The 23,122-nt window shown below is 46.2% G+C and overlaps 1 protein-coding gene and 1 pseudogene across 6 annotated transcripts in view; both read right to left on the reverse strand.

Moving 5' to 3' along the window:
* Positions 1 to 1,368: 1,368 nt before the first annotated feature.
* LOC101571009 lies at positions 1,369 to 3,061 on the reverse strand (annotated as a pseudogene).
* Positions 3,062 to 14,990: 11,929 nt separating this feature from the next.
* Prr5l (proline rich 5 like) overlaps positions 14,991 to 23,122 on the reverse strand; it is an 83,866-nt gene continuing 75,734 nt past the window's right edge. For all 6 annotated transcript variants that reach the window (XM_023710775.1, XM_023710776.1, XM_004627040.2 and 3 more), the window contains one exon: positions 14,991 to 17,476. In XM_023710775.1, coding sequence (XP_023566543.1) covers positions 17,082 to 17,476 — 395 coding nt within the window. In that variant the 3' untranslated portion in view covers positions 14,991 to 17,081. The remainder of the gene's footprint in view (positions 17,477 to 23,122) is intronic.

Genomic DNA, 23,122 nt, shown 5'->3' on the forward strand with positions numbered 1-23,122 from the left:
GGGGCTGGCTGGCATGTGGTGCTGGGGGATTGAACCACGGTCCCTGTGTTTTGCTAAGCTTGTTCAAAGTAGGTGCTTTAGACCACTGAGCCATCTCACCAGCCCTCTCCTGGATATTTTTCCATAAGAACTGGAAACATCATACCACAGTGATGTATGCACACCCATGTTTATAGCAGTGCCATTTGTCATAGCTAAATCTTAGAAATAACCCAAATCCCTATCAACTGAGGAATGGATATAAAAAAAATGTAGTATTTTTATACAATGGAGTATTACTCAGCTATAATAAAGGATAAACCCAAGTCTTTGATAGGTAATTGGATGCAACTATAGATCATACTGAAGTGAAATAAATCAGACCCACATGTGTAAACATCATATTGTCTCCCTAGTGTAAGAACCTGAAAGGTAAATAAAATCTGACAGGTACAAATAATTACTTTTATGGTGAATTAAGACAGCAAAATAAAAAGACATCACTACTCTGAGTGAGAAAATTCAGGCTGTAGCAGATAAACTCAAAACCAAGAACTAATTCGTTCAGAGGGAGGAGAAACTGACATACTCAGAACTCATGTATAACCTCCCTAGATTTTAGATACTATTTAAAAACTTTGCTGAGGTTTTAAAGTTTGTTTTGTTTTTTTGTTTTGTTTTGTTTTGTTTTTCCATCTGAAAATTCAGGCACTTAATTTGTTTAAAGATTTCCATAAAACAGTTGTCCACCTGGAGAATTAAACTGGCCATCAAAATCATAAATTTACATGCATAGAAAAAAAATTGTGTGGTAATTCGACTTCAGTGGTTTTTGATAACTTCTTTTTTTGCCTTTAGAACGTGGTTTAGGAATGAATACTTCTGTTGCGAATAAATATCTGAGGGTTGCCAACTTCTTCATTTCAGTTCCTTCTATTCATTTCAAGTAAAATTAAAATTTAGTAAATTTTGCTAAGTAATCTTTCAGAAGTCATCTCTAAGTGGGATTACCAATATTATTTTGTTCTTTGAACTTCTCTGTCTTTTCTTTTCTTTCTTTTTGAATGAGGAAACTGCTGGGCATTCGTTTAATGAGGCTGCCTCTCTACTCCCCAGCATCCCATATCCAGTCCAAGTCACTAAACAATGAACTATACATTTACCCCACTAGAGAATTATTCAGATTACAAAACCAAGGATGAAATAATTTTCTGGAATTACAATGTGTTCAAGAAACCAGGCACAATTTAACTGGATTAGGTTTCCATGCAGATGATTATGTTGCAAATAACCTCTACTGAGGAAGACTAGACTCTAGTATGTGGAAAGACAGTGACTGCTCTTTCTTCCTAGTCACTGAGGCAGACTTTTCTGTCTTGACAGCTGACACTATGTCTTTTTCCCTGCTTTTTTTCCTCCTTTCCTTGGCTTTCCCTTTCCACGAAGCTTCTTTAGACGCCTTTGTTCATCCTTAAAATCCTACTGCTCATCTCTGTAGAGGCCAAGAAACTGGAGTGTGTCCATAAGTACGAAATACGTATTGTGGTTGGGTACTGGTTGTAGGTCTTCTTCCTCGTGGCCAGCGGCTGCTCACTGAAAAGCTTCACCACTTTCATGGATTTCAAGTCAGTCAGCCTGGCAACCTCACCGACGAGCCGGGCACTCAGACAATTCGTGGGTAAGGCATATTCTGAAAGCAAAGGTATTTCCTGAGCAGTGACAAGCAAGGCTCCCTGGTCCTGGGCCCCCTCACCCAAGCCCAAGCGCCCTGACCTCTTTTTTCTCTTTCAGAAACCCAAATATGTCTTTTTTTATTAAATGAACCTGAATGGGGGGTCGGGGTTAGGGACTGTATCTTGGCCTTCCATGCATGCTAAGCATAAGCACTGAACTATACTCCTAGCCGTCTAAGTTAATTAACTTTATACAGTGCTTCATAAAACAGGTACTCCATGGATGTTTAATTTAAAATAGCTGTTGATACATCTAAACCACCAATTTCAAGATGTTTATACAATATTCATAGCACCATGGTTTACAAAGGACAAAAAAGTAGGAATAGTCCCAGTGATGATCATCAGACAAACAAAATGTGACAGATAGAGCGAGCGCAGTTCACCCTTTTTAAAAAAGGAATTTTTAACAGATCTACAATATGGACAAGCATGCTGTGAGTGAAATGATCATAAATATTGTATGATCCCGTTCACATGCAGCACCTGGGATGGTCAAATTTATAGAGACAGAAGGTAACATGATTCCCAGGGCTGAGGAAAGGGCAAACGAGGAGTTAGTGTTCTACGGGTAAGGAGTTTCAGTGGAGGAAGAGGAAAACGTTCTGGAGAGGGGTGGTGGCGATGGCCCCCTGAGAATCGTGTAAAACTTAGTGTAACAAAATTGCACACATAAAAAGAGTTAAAACGGAAAGGTTCTGTGACACTTTACCACAATAACAAAAAGAAAAAAATTCCACATTTTCAGGCATATAGTTTAACAATTTTAAGTTATCTTACCAGGAGCTGCACCCTCCACCATAAATCCGTTTTAAATGTTTTAGAACATTTTCACCACACAGAAAGACCCATGATGCCCTTGGGGGATCTTCCCCACGGCCATCTCCAGCCCTGGGGCTGTTATTGCCCCTTCCTGTCTTAATAAGTAAACTGGGGGGAGGGTGGACATGTACTATATGGAATCGTACACTGTGCTGTCTCTTATGTCCACCTTCTTTTATTCTTCAAACTTTTTGAAGCCTTCCCGCAGCGCAGCACGTCAGGAGGTGGTCCCTTTTTTAGCGCCAGACAGAGTTTCGCCATATGGCTGTGCTATCCATACTTCGCCTGTTGGTGTATAAGTTGTTGCTGTTTGAGGCTGTTATGTATAGAGCTGCTTGAACACTCACGTGCAAGTGTCTGTGTAGTTGATTTTCATTTCTCTTAGGTAGCTGTGTAGGCATGAAGTACTGAATCATGGTAGTTTTAGGCTTACATTTTGAGAAACTGCCACACTTTCGATGTGAATACACCAGTTCACCCTTCTCATAACCTTGCTGACCCTTAGCTGTCTTGTTTACTACAGCCATTCTGGTAGACTTGCGAAATGGTGCTCTGTGGGTTGGCATGTGCATTTCACTGATAGCTAATGATACTGAGCATCTTTTGATGTCCTTATTAGTCATATATTTCATTTTGTGATGTGTCTGTCCATACCGTATGCCCATATTTCAGTTGTGTTGTCTTCTTAATTTTTCTTTTGCCCTCCTTTGGTACCAGGAATCAAACTCACAACCTCCTGATAGCCAGGCAGGCGCTGTGCGGCTGAGCTGTATCCCCAGCTTGTTTTATTCTTAAGTGTTCTTTGGAAACTCTGGATGCAAGTGCTTGATTGTCATAGTTTCTCCTAATCTGTCGCTTGCCTTATTGAATGCTTTAAGGGTATTTCTTGAACTGAAAACAGAAATTTAAGGAAATCTAATGATTTCTTGTGGGCATGTTTTCATGTCATGTCAAAGAAATCATCTCAACATCGCCATTATTTTCTCTTTCTTAATTTCCTCCTAGCACATGTTTACAGCACATAATGATCCCATTCACGGTGGGGAGCTGCTACACACACGTCCTAGTACATCTTGATTCTTCTTATTTCTCCTTGCTCCCCACTGAGCCCTCTGTCCCTAGATCCCCTCCCCATTTGCAAAAGATCTAGCTTCCTATTTCCTATTATCTCTTTAAATTATTTATGCTTTGGGTTTGTCATATAAGAGAGGCCACACACCATGTAAGTTTGTGTGTCCAATTTATTTCACTAAACACTATGATCTCAAACTGCAACCTTTGTCCTACCAATGACTCAACTTTGACTTTCTTCATGACAGAGTATATATTTTCTTGATCCATTCATCTGTTGGTGGCCATACAAGTTGCCTCAAAGATTTAGGTATTAGGAGTTGCGCTGCTGTAACCATGGGGATGCATGCATCACTGAAACATGATGTCTTAAACTCTTTTGGAAAGATACTTAGAATGGGGAATTTCTACTTTTAGCTTTTTGAGGAATCTCCATGGTGGTGGCACTAATTTACATCCCCACCAGCAACATAGCACAGTTTTTTCTTCCTCAGAGCCTCCTACCACTTATTGTTATTTGATGTCTTAATAATGGCCATTTTTTCTGGACTAAAGTAGAATCTCAATGTTGTGTTAATTTGCTCTTCTCTAATGACCAGAGATTTTGAAAATTTTTTCATGTGTTTATGATCCATTGGTATTTCTTGTGCTAGAAAACCTATTTATTTCTTTTTTTTTTTTTTTTTTTTGTCAGTTTCTTTTTTTTTGGGGGGGGGGAACCAGGGATTGAACTCACACCCTTGCACTTGCCAGGGAAGCGCTTATTTCACTGAGCCATCTCCCCAGCCCTGCCTATTTATTTCAGTTGCCTTTTTTCACTGGGTCTTTTATTTTGGGGAACCTGATATTTTTTGAGTTCTTCATATTACCTAGATATTAATCCTCTATCAGAGCAGTAGCTGACAGTTTTTTCTTGGACCATTCTGTAAGTTGCCTCCTCACTCTATTGATTGTTTCCTTTGCTGTGAAGAATATTTTAATCCAATTTGTTGATTCTTTGTTATGTCTTGTGCAATTGGGGTTCTATTTAGAACATCCTTATCTGCATCTGTGTCTACAAGAGTTTTACCTATTATATCTTCCAGCAGATTGTTTCTGTTTGAATACTTAGATCTTTAATCTGTTTTGATTTTAGTTTAGATGGTGATAGATAAAGGTCTAGATTCAGTTTTCTGCATATGTGTAACCACCATCTATTTTCTCTCCTAAAGATGTTAGCATTCTAGCTCTTTTATTAAGTCAATAATTCATTTAATTTAATTTGTGTGTATGGTACAGGGTGAGGGTCCAACTTCATCTTTTTCACGTGTGAGTATCTAACTGTACTACCGCAAATTGAACTATTGAAATAAATTTTCCATCTGTTGTCTTATACGTTTGTCAAACACGATTGACTGTAAAGATGAGGATTTCTTTCTTTACTCAGTTCTCTTCCATTGATCTGAATTTTGATGGTGGCCTAGAGTCTTAATTAGTGTTACTATAATAAGTTCTGAGATAAGGAAATGAAAGTTCGCCAAACTTGTTCTTCCTTTTTAAAAATTGCTTTAGCTACTCTAGTTGTTTTGCATTTTCATGTAAAGTTTAGGAAGTACTTGTCAATTTTTGCAAGAAGCCCACTGACATTGCGGTTAGAGCTGCACTGAGTGTGTAGATCAGTGTGGAGAGAATTACCTTCTCTGCAGCTCTGAGACTTCCTGTCCATGAGCATGAAATGCCTGTTTGATTATTTAGATTTTTATGGGCTTTAATTTCCCTCAGCAGCATTTTGTAATTTCATTGCATAAAGCTTGTACTTCTTTTGTTAAATTCACTGCTTCTTTTCTTATGCTACTATATGTGGAATTCATTCTTCTATTTTGAGGTTATTTATTGCTTTTTTTGTATTTTAGGGAAGGGTCTATAGGGTGCTCAGGGTCTCATTACTAGATCAGACTCAGAGTGGTCTGCCTGTTTACAGCCTCCCAAGAGCTGGGGTTACAGGTGTGTGCCACCACACCCAGTCTTATTTATTGCTTCTTTGAGTTATTAGTTTCTAAATCCTATGGCTTTCTTGAACATTTATTAGTTTAAAAAATATTTATGGTGGATCCCTGAAGACTTTCTATAAGATCATGTCATCTGCAAATAAAGTTTTACTTTTTCTTTCCCATCTGCATACCTTCTTTATATTTCTTAATTTTTTGCCTGTTTGCTCTGACTGTTGGCAGCCTCCAGGACCATGGTAGGTAGAAGAGTCAAGGGCAGGCATCCTTGCTTTGTTCTTGATCTTTGGAAAAAAACATTCAGTCTTTCCTCACCATGTCCACTGTAGCTTTTGCTGATATCCTTTATAGGCTTGAGGAAGATCCCTTTAGCACAAGTTTGTTAAGTTGTTTTGCTTTTTTTTTTTTTTTTTGCATTTTTAAAAGTCACGAATGAATTGCATTTTTGAAGTTTATTTTTAGCTCGTGCTTATAGCAAAAACACTACATGTTCATTGCCAAAAGGAGGGACCTACAGACAGCTTACAAGAGAAATACAAGATTCGTGGTGTAGTCACAATCAGCTGAAGGTTGTTATGCCCAATTTGGATGGCTATCTTGAATGACCAAAGTGATGCTCCTTTGATGTCAGCAGCTTTGGCCTTTGAGAGCCAGTTTCTTAGTGTTATAGCCTTGAGGACTTCCAGTCATTCGTATCATTCCTCAGCAGCTGAGGTTTATGGGCCTCCTGGTGGCTTTCGAGAGCTCCTCTGGTGCTTCCACTAGCTCCACAGGGCTGTCTGCAAGTCACTGGAGATCTCCACTGCCCCAGCACTGCTGATTGCTACTGGTCTTTTCCAGTCTCTGCTATTCTAGGAGCCTCTAGTGTTCCCTGCTCCTTTTAGTACAATCCACTTAGCCCACTGTACTTGAAAGTCATAGGTATGCAACAGAACCACGCCAGCAAGTAAGACTTCCACGGGAACTGTTCTGTAGCACGGGGGTGGAGGGCATATAGCAGCAAACCTTCCTGCACTGAACCAAGAGGAAATATTATTTATTTAGATAAGGAGTAGACCATACATGCCAGTTTCCCACCTTTCACACATCTATTGGAGGATTTTTAGTAGTGGTAGAGGGTGGTGGGGCCTGCTAGGGGGTTACATGGTGGAGTCAGCCAGTGTAGCTGCAGGCATAGACCCATGTCTGAAGCCTGCTGTGTCCAGGGCAGATATTTCCAAGAGCAGTGGTAAGGCATCCAGTTCAGCCATAGCTGCCAGGCCGACAGACAGCTCAGTTGAACTTCCAGAGAAATGGCGGTTTGAGTGATACCACCCATGGTGCTGGGAAAATGACAGGACCAACATCATAATTCCTGTGGCTTTGAAGAATCTCTAGGAGGACTAGCTGTGTTGATGACAGCCCATTGAGATTTGGGGGCTTGGGGGATATCAGCAACGGGCTCCACTCTGTCCTCCATCTTTGTTCTGTTACGTGTGTTTTTCTGGCTTTTCAGAGAGGTGGCAGCAGTGGCCTGAAGCGGGGAAGGGGCATCATAGCTGTTGGCCAACCCATCTCTGATCAGCGTACCGTGGAGGGTGCTGGGGTGAGCCTCAGAAGTGGTGGGAAGACAGTGGTCAGTCTGCCCCACGCTAAGATCCAGGATGTCGGGAGCAAAGGGGTGGTACTGACAGCCGTCATTCAGGTCACCAAGAACGGAAAGACTGAGCTTCATTTATTTGTCTCAGTTTTACTGACCCACAGGCAGCCTAATCCTTTTCTATGTCATATGTATATATGGATATGTAAATACATGTAGCAATTCTATAAGGTAAACATGTTGTAGAAGAGAAAGTGCAATTTCAGTAACTTTCCAAAGTTGAGCTGCTCAAGTAAAGTGGTCTGTGTGATCAGTCGCAGCAGGTGGTAGAGAAGATAGGCTGAGGTGTAGACCCCAGTGCTGCCTGGCCCCTGTGTGGCATTGGCTATATACCTTGGATTCCCCGGCTCTCTGGTGGCAGGATTGCGGGGTGGGAGGATGTGCACCTTGTGGTTCTCACACACTGATGGGGAGCCCCACAAAGGACTTCTCTTGACTAGAGTAGCTTCCCTAGAGAATCCAGGGACTCTAGGGGCTACCAGGTAAACTTGTCTTTCTCCATGGCTATAATACTGACGGTAATTTATACTACATTTTACAGAGTGGACAGAGGTTTATAATAGTGCTTCAAAGCAAGGCCTCTGGGGCAAGAAGCCTGGCCTCACATGTGCATGCTGTCACTTGGCCCTGTGATTGTGGACACTTGCTCTCTCTGTGCCTGTTTCTTCTTTTTGGTGTGTAAAATGTGACTAATAGTGTTTCCCTGATGGGTTCTTAGGTTTATATGTAATAATAGAGAGATAGCAAGGCTTGTACCAGTACCTGGCCCTCGTAAAACCCAAATACATTCTAAATGCTGTAATTGCTTGCCACAGAATTATCCTTGGGGACCTCTCTTGGGACTCCCTTCTACATGAACCCACTCTGCCTCCCCCCTAGTACATGAGCCTTCTCCCCCTCCCCCTTTCCAGACATGTTTGCATTGTGAGGCAATCCCAGGGCTCCAAGCTGCCTGGGAAGGGCAATCTCAGTCTTCTCCCCTACTGGCCCATGGCTGCACAGATCCTGACTGGCACAGAAGAGTCTCCTTGGCCCACTGGCCCTGAGAACCGCTGGGCCCCTTCCACCACAAAGGAAAGGTTTAACAAAGACTGCAGTCTGAAGCCATGTGCAGGGGTGCTCCTCAGCAGCCCCTTATTAGATGGAGACAGATACTTTGTTTGAATCAGACCAGTCAGATTCTTGAGAATGTACACTAAGACATTTAAAGAAGTCAGGCAGTCATCCAGGAACTGGAATGTCCCTTAGACTCACTCTGAGGTAACCTCTTGGGGACTGTGTTATCAAAAACACATGAATCCCCAGATATTTCATAGAGGTGTGTGTGAGAGAGACAGAAACAGAGACAGAGACAGACAGAGACACAGAGACAGAGAAACAGAGAGAGAGATAGAGACAGAGGAGAGAAATAGACAGACACTACCTTAGTTTGTAATGTCCCCATTCCAGGGTTCTAGGAGTTCCTGCACAGTGCCCTACCTGTGGGTTAAATAATAGTCCTGTGCCCACAGCCTCCCTCCAGCTAGTTGAAGCATGCACACCGCAGCACTGTGATGCTGAGGAAGCAAAGCAGTGATTAAAAGCCCTTTGGCAAGAGATCAGACAGAGCTAAGTTTGAACCCTGTCTCCATAGTTTCCTAGTTGGACTGATGAGAGGCAATCCTGTCCGCGCTTCAATTTCCTCATCTAGCAAATTTGGAATAATAAAATTTACTTTATAACATTGCTTGAAGGACTGACGCAAACTAATATGAATACTTAGGGTGGTGGTTGGCAGTAGAGTTCATGACGAATAGGTGGTAATCTATGCATTATAATTCAGGTCTTCTTTTTGAATTGACCATTTGTCATTATGAAATTCACAATATTCTAATTAGCGATACCAGGTTTGTTTCACTAGAGTTTGTTTTACATGACATATCCTGTTTCCATCTTTTTGTCTTCAGTCTTTCTATTTCTTAATGTTTAAAATGTATCTCTGATAAGTAGCAAATTTATCTCATCTATTTGGGTTTTTCATGGGTTGATTAGTCCATTTACATTTAATGTAATTGCTAATACAGCTGAGTGTAAATCTACCACTTTGCATTGGACATGACTCTTTACTAGAATGTTCTCTTTGGGGGTCCCAGCCAAAAGCTGAAGCTCTTGCCCAAAGCCCTCCACTTTAGTAGGACTGGAGTCTCCATTTCCATGGCATCCCACCTGCCATTTCCATTCTGCTCATTTCCTGAGGATCTCACCATATATGTGATAGTCAGCTTGCCATTGCTGTTACAAAACACTTAAAAGATCAAATTTGGCTCACAACTTCAAAAGTTTCAGTCCGTGGTGAACCGGCCCCATCCTTCTCTGCCTGTGGTGAGGCGGCCCATCATGGTGGGCATCCAATGGAGCAAGCACTCATCGCGTGCAGCTCGAAGCACAGAGAAGCAGAACGGGAAGGCACAGCCTCACTGGCTTAACTTCCATGCGCCCACTTCCTAAAGATTCCAACCACACCCAGCAGTACTGCAGCCAGCGAGACCGAGCTTGGTGGTGGACACCTGTAATCCCAGCTCTGGGGAGGCTAAAAACAGGAGGACCACTACGAGTCCAAGCTGTGTAATGAGGCCCTGTACCAAATACATTAAAAAGACTGAAGGAGCCCACTGCTTCTCATTCCCCTGCCTCCCTGCCGCATCCAGAGGTCTAAAGCCCCCCATTGGCAGAGCTGTCCAGCGACCCAACTGACAAAGCAGAAATGCAGTTTGCAGAACCCCAACCGCAGCTGCACAAGCCAGAGCTTGCGTCTGAGATAACAGCGTGCCAGGCCTACCCCCAGGGAGGTGTAAGTGTAGGAAATTCAAAAGAAACAAAACAAAAACACTAATATTTTTATGTTAGGGAGGAATTTGTACATAGTTGGTGGTTTAGACATGTGCGATGTTTAAGAGATTAAAGCTTATTAAAGTGACATTTTTAGAACTCCACTTTAAAATGTGTAACAGAGAATTATTTTAGGCTTGTGAACTTTTATGGTGACATCTAAATTTAAGGAGAATATAAAATCAGAATTTCAGGTTTCCCTTATTTATAACCTTAATTTATTTCTTCTATAATTACTTAGGTTTTAAGATAATTTTACTGTCAGAAAAATTAAGTATTTTAAAAAGAAATGAATATACTAAATTTGTAATTTCATTTAAGTGATTGAAATACTGAACTTATAAATAGGACCAAGTGGTATTCAAAGACTCCTCTGAAGTTACTGCTAAAACCTGCTAGCCTTATAAATAGACTAATAAAATTTGTGAGCCGAACTTAAAAACCTAAAAAAACAAATTTGAATTTTGAATATTGATTGTAAGGGAAAATTATTGTGTCTGTATCAAATGATGAGTAATTTATTAAACTTAAAATATTATTTTAAAGCCACATATAGAGTTAATATTAAAACATCCACTGAAATCTTTTCCTACCTGAGGCATTTGTCTAAGACACCAGAATCTCCGTATCCCATGAACTCTCTGGAAGCAGCTGGAGAAGAACAGGAGGCACATCTCTGGTCCTCAGTGATTCTGGAATCTCTGGAACCCTGGCTCTCCCCGTAGCAGGCTGAGGAGGTTTCCCCTTGGCTTAGCTATTCTCCTTCCTCAGTTTCTATCAAGCCAGGACAACTCGAATAGCGCAGCTGGACCTGAAGAGCCTAAGGCCACATCCCGCCCAGCTCCATGCCTTGAGGACCCCAGCCTCAGCTTGCTCCTGATGGTCAGAGAGTGCTCACATAATGGGGTAATAGAGCTGGAGTCTTCCCTAGAGAGGAGAATGAGTGCAACAACGACCCAGCCTCAGCAGGCTGGCTTGGGACTCTTTCCTATGGCTTGGCAACAAGACCTCTCCAAAGAGATGGCTCTATAACACACAGGGGGTAGGCCAAGAAAGACCGCTGGCTCCAGAACCAAACAGCAGCTCCATGAACTGGGTTCATTCTCTGTAGGAAAGTAGCCAGGAAGCAGCTGCTGACTGGAGCTGGAGGGTTCAGATCTTGAGCCATCCATGTTTACAGGATCTCTTAGCCTTCTGTAGACTTGTTTGTAACAGGCATGATGGGCAAGATTCCTGCTCAGGGAGAGAGGAGGAGGAGGAGGAGTGACCTGGGAGGGAAGGTGTGGAGATGGGAATGATTCCTTCCTGCACAACTGCTCTGGCTTGTGAGACCCAAGGCCTGCAGGTATAAATCCCACATCCTTGTCTTCACCTGGGAATGTGTACAGGAAGGAGGTGAAGCAGAAGGACCCCCAGGAGAAGGCATAGTGGGAGCAGGCAGGGGAGTGTGAAGACAGAACAATGAACAGGACTGATGACAGCCCACGAGGCCAGAAGTTGACTGAGGCCAGCTTGGTGAGGACCTTGAAGTCCTGATTAGTTGGGCATGTGGATTTTATGGGCCGTCAGGGCAAGTTTTAAAGCAGGAGTTGCATTTTAGAAACATCTACAAGGGGGAAATGGCATATGGAGACAAATTTAGAAATACTGAGTTGTGGAAGCCTAGACACGGGAAGCTGAGGCCTGACAGGCATGTCAGACAGGATGAGTGACTCAAGGCAGAGGCTGGAATCCTGGCCACCATGGGGTCCAGGCCTTGGAGGGAAGGGCTCAGGCTTTAAAAGCCTCAGTCTGCCCTGGAGGCTGAAACCAGTGCCCACAAACTGCAGTTCTGCCTGCCTGAACCCCTGGCAGATCCCATGGCTGGCCTTTCCACTGCCTGAGCAGGAGGACAGTGAAGGCTGTACACATAGATCTTGAGTTCTGCTGGGGAGACAAGGAAGACCTGCAGGAGAATGTCCAAGGACACTGGAGGTGTCTGGCCAGAAGGCCAGGGACACAGGGCATCTCAAGACTTCCAGAAGCACTCAACCAACTGTCGAGTGAACCCTTAGGAAGGCTTTTTTTGCCCATTGTTTTCCTACTGTCATTTTCTCCAAAACATGTTTTCACCGAAATGAGACTTTACAAATGATGTGTACAAGGAGCTTCCTGAGTAGGCCACAGTGATCTCTCAGGATCTTTCTTCCCACAAAAGAGTAGTCAAACAGCAACGGAAGCAAAACCTGAGGACCTAATGGTAGGAAGAACAAAAACCAAGCACCACCCCCAAGACAGCCCTATCCTAATCCCCAGAGCCTGTGAATATTACAAGGCAAAGGGGACTTCATAAATGTGATTACATTAAAGGCCTGGAGATGCGAGGCTGTAGAGTTCATCCAGGGGGCCTGATGTAATTCCAAAGGCTTTTAAAACTCGAGAGAGAAACCAAATGTAGGTTGGTGTACTGGTTGATAGACTGTGTCAATTTGAGAAGTTTAGAAGTTTAATCAAGTGCACACAGCGCCACGGTTCTTACTTTGTAAACATCCTGTGCAAGAGGAGGGCATGGGCATTGTGTGAGTTCTATACCCCGACCCCAGAGTAGCCTGCTTATAAGGAGGGGAGAAAGGCTTGCTAGAAGTGGAAGCTGCTGCCCCTCCCTTCAATAACTGTTTTTTGTAGCCAGGAATGGCTGCCCTCTGCAATGTGCCACTCTGCCTTGGAGCCAGCTGAATATGGACTGAAACCTCTACTAACTGTGAGCTAAATAAACCTTCCCTTCCTTAATTTTGGGTGTCGGTTATTTTGTCCCAGAAACAAGTAAGAAGTAACTGAGTTAGTTGGGGTGACATAAGAGGGACTCAACCTGCCATTCATTCACTGCTGGCTTTGAAAGTGGTGAAAGAAGCCATAAGCCAAGGAATGTGGATGACCTGGAGCAACTGGTGAAGAGAAGGGAGCGTCATCCTTCGGCGCAACATGACCCTGAAAATGCCTTCCTTTTTAGAGGCCCGGTAAGACCCACATCAGACTGTAAGATACCAGATGTGTGTTGTCTTAAGTGGCACAGTGACTAAAATGTATGCTATCTGAAGTGACAAGGGCTTGTTGTGGCAGTGACAGGAACTGAAGGCAGATTGCAGGCCTGGGTCCCTCTTGTCATTCAGGTCTCAGCTCAAGTTAATTCCAAGAGGGTCCTCTCGCAGCCACTGTACCTTGTCACCTCCACTCATTGGCTCTTTACTATCCATTATGTTATTTAAAATGCTAATATGATCAGATTTCTAGCCTTCCCCCACTGGACAATGGGCTCTAAGGCAGTTGGCACCTTGCTGAAAAGGGAAGAATCGCAGTGAAAGCTCCACACTACCGGGTGGATGAGTGGCTGTGCTATTGCCGTGGAGGCCCCAGCGATTGGAGACCTCCCGAGGCCACCTGCTGAGGGGCTGCTAACCTTAGTGACAGCCTGAGGAGGCGCAGCAGACCAGACCATTAAGCAATTCATGTCAGACCTCCCAAAAGCAGTGATCTTACTAAGTCTTCAGAGAACTTGGCCTCCCTCCTGGGAGTATTTATGCAGAGGGTGAGATGTAGACTCCCTCTGTCCATCTATATGGAGGCAGAGACCCAGCGTAAACACACTTAGTGTCCACCTGGGTCAAATGCTCTGGAAAGAGACCCTTGTTTTCAAAGGGGCCTTGCTTGCCAGGTACTCTTCAGTATTTTCTAAACCCCATAGACAGTTTGTTCCTCTAGAAAATGGTTCACCTATCCAGTCCAGGATGGTGAAGAAAACCCAGAAGAGACTGAGGTACAGCCACCGCCTAGCCTGAGAATTGACTGCAGGAAAGGGGCTGAGGTAGCAGGAAAAGCAAGAGCAGTGGGGGATGGGACCCGGATGCACAAAACCTTCATTTGATTGCTGTGCTTGAAAATTCAGTCTGGACACACTTGAGGCACCCAGCACAGCAACAGAGTAACACATGCAACATGGTGTTCAGCAGATCTGTTTTGGAAACAGTCCACGTGGGTGAAAGGCTGGGGTTTGTAAGTGCACGCAAAGCTGACTCTTGAGGGCTTCCTGTCACTGAACTTCAGCCATGGGAAATCAGTGCAGAAATAGTAAAAACAAATCTTCATGCTCAGAAGAAAAGTGGATAAAAATGCTTAAAAGTGCCATTCTTACAATAGGTCTGATGGCCAAGATGCTCACAATCACAAAATGTTGTGTGTAGAGCTTCAAATACTTACTGTACTGCTACCAGGTGTGGACAAAGGTACAGCTGTAACATGGCTAACAGTAGCACTGTCTGTTCTGACACTCCGGTTCTCACCTGGAGTTACTCATCTGATGGCTGATCTCATCAAAGGTACAGAAAAGGCATTTTTAAAAAATACACATCAATCTCATAAACTAAATAAACAACCCCAGCATGATTCATTACTTTGCCTGATCAATAAATAGCAGTCCCAAGCGTGTGCTAAGTGCATGAATAAGACCAAAGCCAGGAGTTATGTAAACCATGACACTGTCACCTATTGGTGTTCCATTTGCTAACATGTCAGTCTTTTGTAGACTTCATACAAGACGTGCACAGAAAGAGTGTGTGTGTGTGTGTGTGTGTGTGTGTGTGTGTGTGTGTGTGTGTATGAATCTCTCAGATCTCCTTTGGACACGTCTTAATTTCCTGGACAAAGCAAACAATTATTTTTTCATATTTTTCTTAGGGAATGTTCTACAGGGCGTTCAGGGTCTCACTACTAGATCGGACTCATAGTGATCCACCTGTTTACAGCCTCCCAAGAGCTGGGATTACAGGCACACGCCACCACGCCCAGTCTCAATTGCCATCTCAGCGCCCCCGGGGGGCGGGGCCAGCATGGCAAGCCTGGGGATCAAACCCCTGGCCCTGAGCCTGCTTGCAGGTGCTTTAATCCGCTGAGCTATTTGGCTGGCCCTAAAACAACTTTCTAAACAATGTCCAAGTGGGCAGCCATCAGAACCACAATTCTAGTCATATTTCAGATCTTCACTCCAAAAGGACACACTATCAAACCTCTGATGAGATTGGACGGTGTCATCTCCTGCTGGTGACTCAAATGCACCCTCCTCCTCTCCCAGTCCGCTCTTGCCATATTGGGAGCCACTGTGGTGACTACTTTGCAATTTTGTACACAAACTGCACCCCAAAAAGCCACCAGAAAAGTCTATTTTTAATCCTGCACTGCTATTAGTAGGGCCAACCGATGAGGACAAAGAGGACAGGAACTCAAGGTGACCAAATGCCCCAACATCTGGAGAAAGAGGTAGAAAGGACACAGCACAGCTCAGAGTCTGCTGCTGCAAATAGCACTTGAGCCCGGGCACGTGGGAAATTCTGGCCACTCCTGGGTACACTGCTGTTGGGAGCCACCAAAGCTGGAAGTTGGTCAAATATGTGAGGGCAGAACCAGGCCTCAGTGAGAAAGGCTTCCCTCCTGGACAATGTGAGCTAGTAGTCGCCAGGCAACCTTGTGTCACGTGATACTCACTTTGCAAAGGTATAAAGGCCCCTACTGTTGTTCTTTGGTCCTTTGCCAATCAAGCAAACAGGCCTCCATCTGATCCAGCCCTCCTCTTGTCTGTCTTTTCCTCATTCCTCCCATTGTTTCTCCCCAGGGGCACACCAAGAGACCAGCGAGTCCCTACACACTGCTGTAATCACAAAAATAAAGGTCTCTCAAAGAGATCTTGCCCACATCTCCGCCACCTGCCCCAGCGACAGACACTGACGTTCCTTCTGCTCAGAGTCCCCATCCAAAGCACTCTTCCTAGATCAGGACCGCCACACACAGGGACCACTTGGGATTTGGTACCAACTGCTTTCAGAGCGCTGTGGCACAGAGCCCTGCCCTCTATCCATCATTTTATTTTGAGTCACCCCAGTCTCCTTTCTCAGGGTTCTGCACGATTTTTTAGTGTGGAGTTTTAAGAGCCAGGGAGATGGCTCAGTGGAATTAAGTGCTTGCCTGGCAAGCACAGGGTCCTGAGTTCAATCCCCAGTACCACACCAAAAAAAAATAAATAAAGAAAAGAAAAAAAGCTAGTGTGTGGAGTTTTAGTTCGAAGACACAGCCCACTGGAAATGAACAGTGTAATTTCCTATGTGCAAATATCCATAAACAATTTTTGAAACAACACATTTTAAAAATTCAAGTCAAATCTAAACACAGACTGATTAGTTGCTATCACCCAGTCCCTCACACCCGCAGTAGAAAGGCGGCCATTGCTGGACCACAAGGGGGATGAAGGCCCCAGCGACTATGCAGTTGGTTAGCGCCTTAGCTCGGGAATCAGCCTGAGAACAAGGCTTAGGCCTAATGACTGCTGGGGCTGCTCCAGTCTCCGGCTGGCCTGGGCCAAAAGCCAAAGGCCTTCATGTCTGTGGACGTAGCTGATGATGGAGGCACACTCACCACAGGGCAGGGTCATTCCAGGAACCTGGAAACTCAGGCAAAGAGGGTATGTTCCCTGGGCCACACTCCGCAGAGGATGCAAATGGCTTCTGCTCTGCACACAGCTCTCTACTACTCTGTACCCATAAGCCTGTGTGTTAAAGGAGCCTGAAGGGGGAGAGACAGAGGCCAACACATTCCTGATGGCTTTATGTATGATCTAGACGACCCTCGCCACCTTAACTCTCAGAGCACTGGAATGGCCCCCTGGGAGCACTGATCGCCATCCAGTATCAGGAAATCAAGGCATGGAGATGAAGATCCAGGTGAGCTGCCCCAGGCTGGGGGTGGGGGTCAGAAGGGGAACTGCTGTGGGCAGCTGAGTCAGTGTGGCTGTGAAATGCTAGCCAAAGGAAGGTGTTTTACAAGTTTCCCTGCAGGGCACCGAGACCAGGCTAGTACCCTAAAAGAAATGCAGCAGCAGTGCCCACAGGAAGGGAGGTTTCTGGGGTCAGCTGCCCTTGACCTGGCTGCAAAGCAGGAGCTGGGAAGTCCCGTGGCGGTGACTCAGCTGAGGGAAGCACAGTTCAGCTCTGTGTCCGCCGGGCTGTCCCCTGCCACCTCCTCCAGTTCATCAGGGCTGTCGGTGATGTTGGGCTCGCTGGAGCACTGCCGGTGAGCTGGTGGGAAGCTGGGTGGCAGGGGCAGGCACTTGTCCTCGCTGCCAGCCTCCTCCCCTAAGCCCGAGTGCATCATGGTGGCCATGGCCAACAGCTGGATGTCCGAGTGGGCGTTGGCCACTGTGTGCCTCCGGACGCTGCCACACTTCTCCAGGTAGGCCTCCCCCTCCTGCTCCGTCAGGGGGGTCAGAGCCATCTCATTCAGCGGCTGGCTAGCCGTGGCCAGCGGGGAAGCATAGTTCAGGAGTGTCATCCTGGGCCGGACTCTCGAGTGTCGCCTGGCTGCAAGAGAAAAAGCAGGAAGGGCGGTAATTGGGGCAGGTGGTGGTGACCAGACACTCCTCACTGGTTTGGGAAAAAGGGAGGTGGTAGCTCAACCTCTAGGCCAACTTCGCTTCAGTCCTGCAGACACCTAAGGGAGGAACATGGCCAGGCCTCTTTGCAGCTTTCCCATTCCCTGTTTATACAGGCTAGTGAGTTTCCCTGATCAGCCAACCCGGCAGCCACCAAGACTTTCCTTGAAGATTAGGAAAGTCTCTTTCCCAGCTACTACCTGGGCCTCACTGGATTTACCCTCAGTCCCATCTTCTTTGAAGACTTGGGCACTGGCTGGGTCAGCTCCAAAGAAACCTTCTAGCTCTATTCAGGATGTGGCCCCTGTCAAGCCAGCCAACAAACAACATGAAAGGGGGCACCACAGGCTTGAATGCAGAGGACGAGATAACAGGAGAGCTCAGCTATCAAAGCCAAGGCAGTGAGACTTTCTTCAGCTCACAGGGAACCAGGACCAGTGCTCTTCACCTCCAACCAGGTTGATGAGCAGAGGCCTGGGTTCAGGTCTGCTCCCCTGGACTCAAAGAGCCTTGGCACCATCTGAGAGCAGGCATCTGGGGGTGGCCCCAAAGAGTAGGGCTGAACATGAATTATTATAACTGCTGGGGCTTTGCTTCTTATTTTTGTGGAACTGAGGATTGAACCCAGAGCCTTCACACTGGGCTACAACCCCAGCCCCCTCATTTATCTGGAGACAGGACCTCACTAAGATACTAAGCTTGGGTTTGAACTTGGCAGTCTTTCCACCTTGACCTCCCAGAGTTCTAGGATTATAAGTAGGTACTACCATGACAACGGATGCTTTTCTAGTGCTCATATTCCAGAAACTGTTAAATCTTGATGTGCCGATCTTAAATCCTTGTAGAGACGAAACCCAAGTCATGGTACAGTATTAGGTCCCACTTGACAGGCAAGAAAGTTGAATATCAGAGTGGTAATGACTTGCCCAAGGCCCTACAACTAGCACATCGTCAACATGGGACTCAAGCTCTGTCTCACTGCCAATACAAAGGGAGCGCACCAGTAACTGACTGGCAAAGTACTCAAGGGCAGGACACGCCCAAATACAGGGTTCACAGATGGGGAGAAGTATCTGGGGACAATGGGGAAACTTGCAAGGAAGCATAAACACTAGAGTTGGGCCTTCTGGATGGTAGAATTCCCTCCTCCAAGGGACAGAGGGGAACAGCCTGAGCTAGCTGCTGAGACAGGCGCACCCTCGGGCTACAGCATGGCTGGAGTGTAGTCTGCGGACCCCAGGGGACGGGCCCAAGCAGGAAGGATGTGTGTGTGCTAGATGGGCCAAATGGAAGCACCTGTGACGCATCAGACAGGCTGCAGGGTAGGAGGTACCATATGGTGTGGAGCGGCATGGGGTACATGGCAGGCAGAGGGCCCTGGCAGGAGTGTGCAGGATGGGACAGGTTGGAGCCGGAGAGATCAGAAATAAAGAAAAGTCAGCGGAAGGTTTGGGCTCATTTTCTAAAATCAATACAGGCTGCATGTGGTGGCACACACCTCTAGTCCTAGCTTTCAGGAGGCTGAGGCAGGAGGATCATTGCGCATTCCAGACCAGCTTGAGCTACAAAGAGAGCTCAAGGGCAGCCTGAGCTGCAGAGCGAGGCCCTGTCTCAAAAAGATAAAATAAATACAGACTACATGTGGAAGAATGTTGGTGCCCATACCAGAGTCAAGGCATGAGGGAATCAGGGCAGGAGCTAGAACTGTGGTGATGAGACGGGGAGAGGAGGACACATAGCCAGGGGCTGGAGACTGTGCACAGACTGACACCAATGAAGTGACAGAAGGGAAGCCAGAGCCTGGGGTGAGGACAGAGATGCTGGTGGCAGAGGGCTGCATGGGAGAGGGCACAAGCAGACTTGGGGAAGAGGCTAGAGAGACAGAGGAGGCAGAAGAGGCAGCTGATGGGCCCCAGAGCTTGGCTGAGGCCACATGAGGCCTGAGACTCTGAAGCACCATACAGGAAGCCCCTGTAGGCCTTCACATATGCAGGTGTGAAGCCTGGAAGAGAGAGTTCTATCTAAAGACAGAAATGTGGATATTTCCAAAGAATATTTAAGGACATCAGAAAATGTCCATACTAGACTAACTGGTGACAAGCAAAATATGAACAATATTGTCATGGGCTGTTTTCCTTTTTAAACAAAATTGAGGCTCCACAGGTTGTTACACTCACACTTACGCATCCACAAGCCAGGAAGACCGCACACGAAAATTATCAGTGGTACTCACCACAGGGTTAACTACCGGTCACTTTCACAATTTCTCCCTTATCCTCTTTTGGATATTTTCCAAGTTTGATTTCATGTGCATGCTTCTCTTATTATGATAAAAAATATTGGGATATGAAAATTGTGGCCCCCGGGCCCATAGTAATGGCTGGATCCCTCAGAGTGAATGCAAGCTCTCTGAAAATGGAGAGGGACCGGGGACTAAACTGTCCCCGTGCATGCCTGTGTGCAGGGCGGGTACCATGAGGGACTGCTCAATAGGACAATAAAAGTATGGCAGCTAACATGCAGGATACACTCAAAAGGGCTGGGCACAGCCTCTTCTGTCTCTGAACTCATTAAATCTCCCCGATTATTATTATGACAATTTTTACATGGGGAAACCAAGTTAGATAATGAGGTTATCTAACTCATTACCAGTGTCACAGAGGAGGCAGAGCTGGGACTGGAACTCAGGAGCTGACCTCTCACCCAGTAAGGCCCCTGCATCTGTGGGGCAGGGAAACCCCAGGATGACGGCGGGAGAGGCTGGAGAAGAACCAGGCAGTCAGGCAGCAAAGCCTCCCAAAGGAGGAAGTACGGCAGGCAGCACCCCCATTCCTGGGAACTCCCCTCTCCCACTTGTACAGGGTCAGAGCGAGGACAGAGTCCCACGCGCAGTCTAGGGCCACAGGATAGCCATGGCCCTCTGGTGTCCCTCAGACCCACAGGAGCCCTCCTGGCCACGCTCTCCCCAAGGCTTCCTTCCCTGCCTGGCTCCTTCAGGGCATCAGCACCAAGAGCAGCAGCACAGACTGAGTGAGGCAGAGGAGGTGCGAGTTGCCTGGCCAGTTCCACGGCTTGGGCCTGGGAGAGCAAATTCAAGGATGTGGAGAGACTGGAGATGTGGCCATACAGAGCTGAGGAAAAGGCCGGTTCTTTGCATGAATGCTCTCAGCCTTCATTTCAGGTGGACACCTCACCCTGTCTTTACCTGTCATTGTTACTTCCTTTCCACAGTGTCCCTCCCCAACTCCTTAAAACCCCCAAAGAAAGGCTTTCTCCCCCAGCAGAGGAAGCAATGCAGTAGAGAGGCCAGGCGATATCAGGGTTCTTGTTACACGTGGACAAGATGGGGCCATCTCTGAGGGGAAGTCACAGTGCTGCTCAGAGACTGGCTGTAGAGCCCCTCGGGCCACGCTGCAAATTCAAGGATGTGGAGAGACTGGAGACACGGCCACACAGAGGCTCTCTGCTCTTGCTGTGGGTCTGGGGGCCTGGACAAGTGTGCCAACTCTGGGAATTCGTGCTCCTGGGTGAGTGACAGATGCACACATCCCAGCGTCTACCTGCAAATGGTGAAGGTGGTGGCAGCAACCATCACTGCGTCTGCGTGCGTGCGTGCATGCGTGTATGAATGATTCTTGAGTCAACTGGCTCAGAACCCCAAGGGTGCTATTTGGTGGCAATAATTTTTCGAACCAAATGATAATCCATAGAATTCAGTGTGTTCCTTCCAATCTGTAGTCTCTCTCTTCGATCTTAATCTTACTCTGCAACAGGTGCACTTGGTCTTTGTCCCCTGCACAGGTGACCAGCAGGGCCAGCCCCAGGTCGCTTAGACCCTAAATAGCAGTGCCTGCTTTCTCCACTGCACAGCACCACGTCTCAGGGCTCTGCAGCTGCCAGCCCCGCACATGCTGCTTGCCCAGCTCGCCCGCTAAAGTCAAGCCATAGCGAACACTGCCCCCAGCAGGTATGGAACAAGAGGGCATTACTGTCCGGCAGGGGCTGGGTCATTGGCCCTCTTTGGGGATAGAAGACCCAGTACGAGGAGAAAGCAAGAAGAAAGAATCTAGGCAGGAGCGCTAGTCCTCTCTAAGCCACGTGTTTCTGCAACGCTCCATTCTTAAAATAATCATGCATTATTTTTACAACCACAAAGATCGATACCTATAAAATATAAACACCAGAAGGGTTCAAAGCAGCAAGGACCTCATTAAAGAACCATCCTTTTTAAAAATGCCCTTGAGAACAGCTGGTTGCTCTCACACTGCTGTTAGAAGCATGCACTTCGGATCGGCCACAGGGAAGCCTTTGCCAATTCCAACCAGTCCGGAGCCTAGCAGCAGACCAGACTGGACCTGTTCTGGAAACACAGACTACCAGCAGATCCTGTGCTCGTGAGACCAGGCACCTACCCGCTGAGGGAGGGGTGCGCAGATGGTGGGCCAAGGAGGCAGACGGGCGCCCGGCACATCTACTGTTGAGAGAGACTCAAACAGTATATTACAGGAGGGAGAGGAATACTCTCTTCGAGCAAAGGGTATCTGAAAAGTAGCAGTGTTCTTTTTTTTTTTTTTTTTTTTTTAGAACCAGGGATTGAACTCAGGCCCTTGTGCTTGCCAGGGAAGCGCTTATTCTACTGAGCCATCTCCCCGGCCCCTAAAATAGCAGTGCTGATGCTGGATTGATTGTACCATGTGGCTAAAACTTGGGGCAGGCCCCTTGTGGCCAGGACAGGCCATTCCGTTAGAGGAAAAAGTGAGAACAAAGGCTAGGCCCACACGTGCTAAGTAGAGGGGCTGTTTGCATGACTGAGTCGTGCAGCATCTCCGGAGGAAATGAGAATAGGATGCGTGATTTCTATGGGCACCTGGCTGATGGCATGCGCCAAGGAGAGTGTGTGCAAAGGGCTCCGGGAGACCATCTGTGATGTCTCATAAGTTGTGTCAACTTGAGAAGTTTAGAAGCTTAACTAAGTGACTCAGCAGATCTACATCCTGGGGTGTAGAGGACATGCCCTAGGGCGGCTATTTATACCCTAAGATGTTGTAATGGTTGATTCATTGCATCCGCTGGAGAAGTTTAGAAGTTTAGCTGACACAGCAGGGGGCCAGGGTCTTCACTTTGTAAACATCCTCAGCCTGTGCAAGAGGAGGGCACAGACACCCAGCCCGGGGTAGGTAGCCTGCTTACAGCATAGACTGGACTTACAGGTAAATGGGTGCAACCTGAGACCACACTCATAAGTGAAACAAATCAGACCCACATGTATAAACATCCAAGTGTCTCCCTAGTGGAAGAAACTGAGTGGGTAAGGAAGGTCCAAAATGTACAAGAGAGTTTGTGAATTGGGAAGAAACTGTTCAAAAGAAAGGACAAACTGTGTTGGGGGAAAGGGGAAAGGAAAAAGAAAAGAAAAAAAAATATGTATATATACACACACACACAAAATTAAGATAATTATACAGCTAGGTTTACTTCATCAACAAGAAAGGTTTGTGTTCATATTGCTTGGACAGGAGACTGTCTATGTCTTGTTCCCTGAATAAGTACCATGAAGACAATACATAATGTATTA

The sequence above is a fragment of the Octodon degus genome, unplaced genomic scaffold (assembly GCF_000260255.1).
Source record: "Octodon degus isolate 3935 unplaced genomic scaffold, OctDeg1.0 scaffold00018, whole genome shotgun sequence".
Classification (NCBI taxonomy): Eukaryota; Metazoa; Chordata; class Mammalia; order Rodentia; family Octodontidae; genus Octodon; species Octodon degus.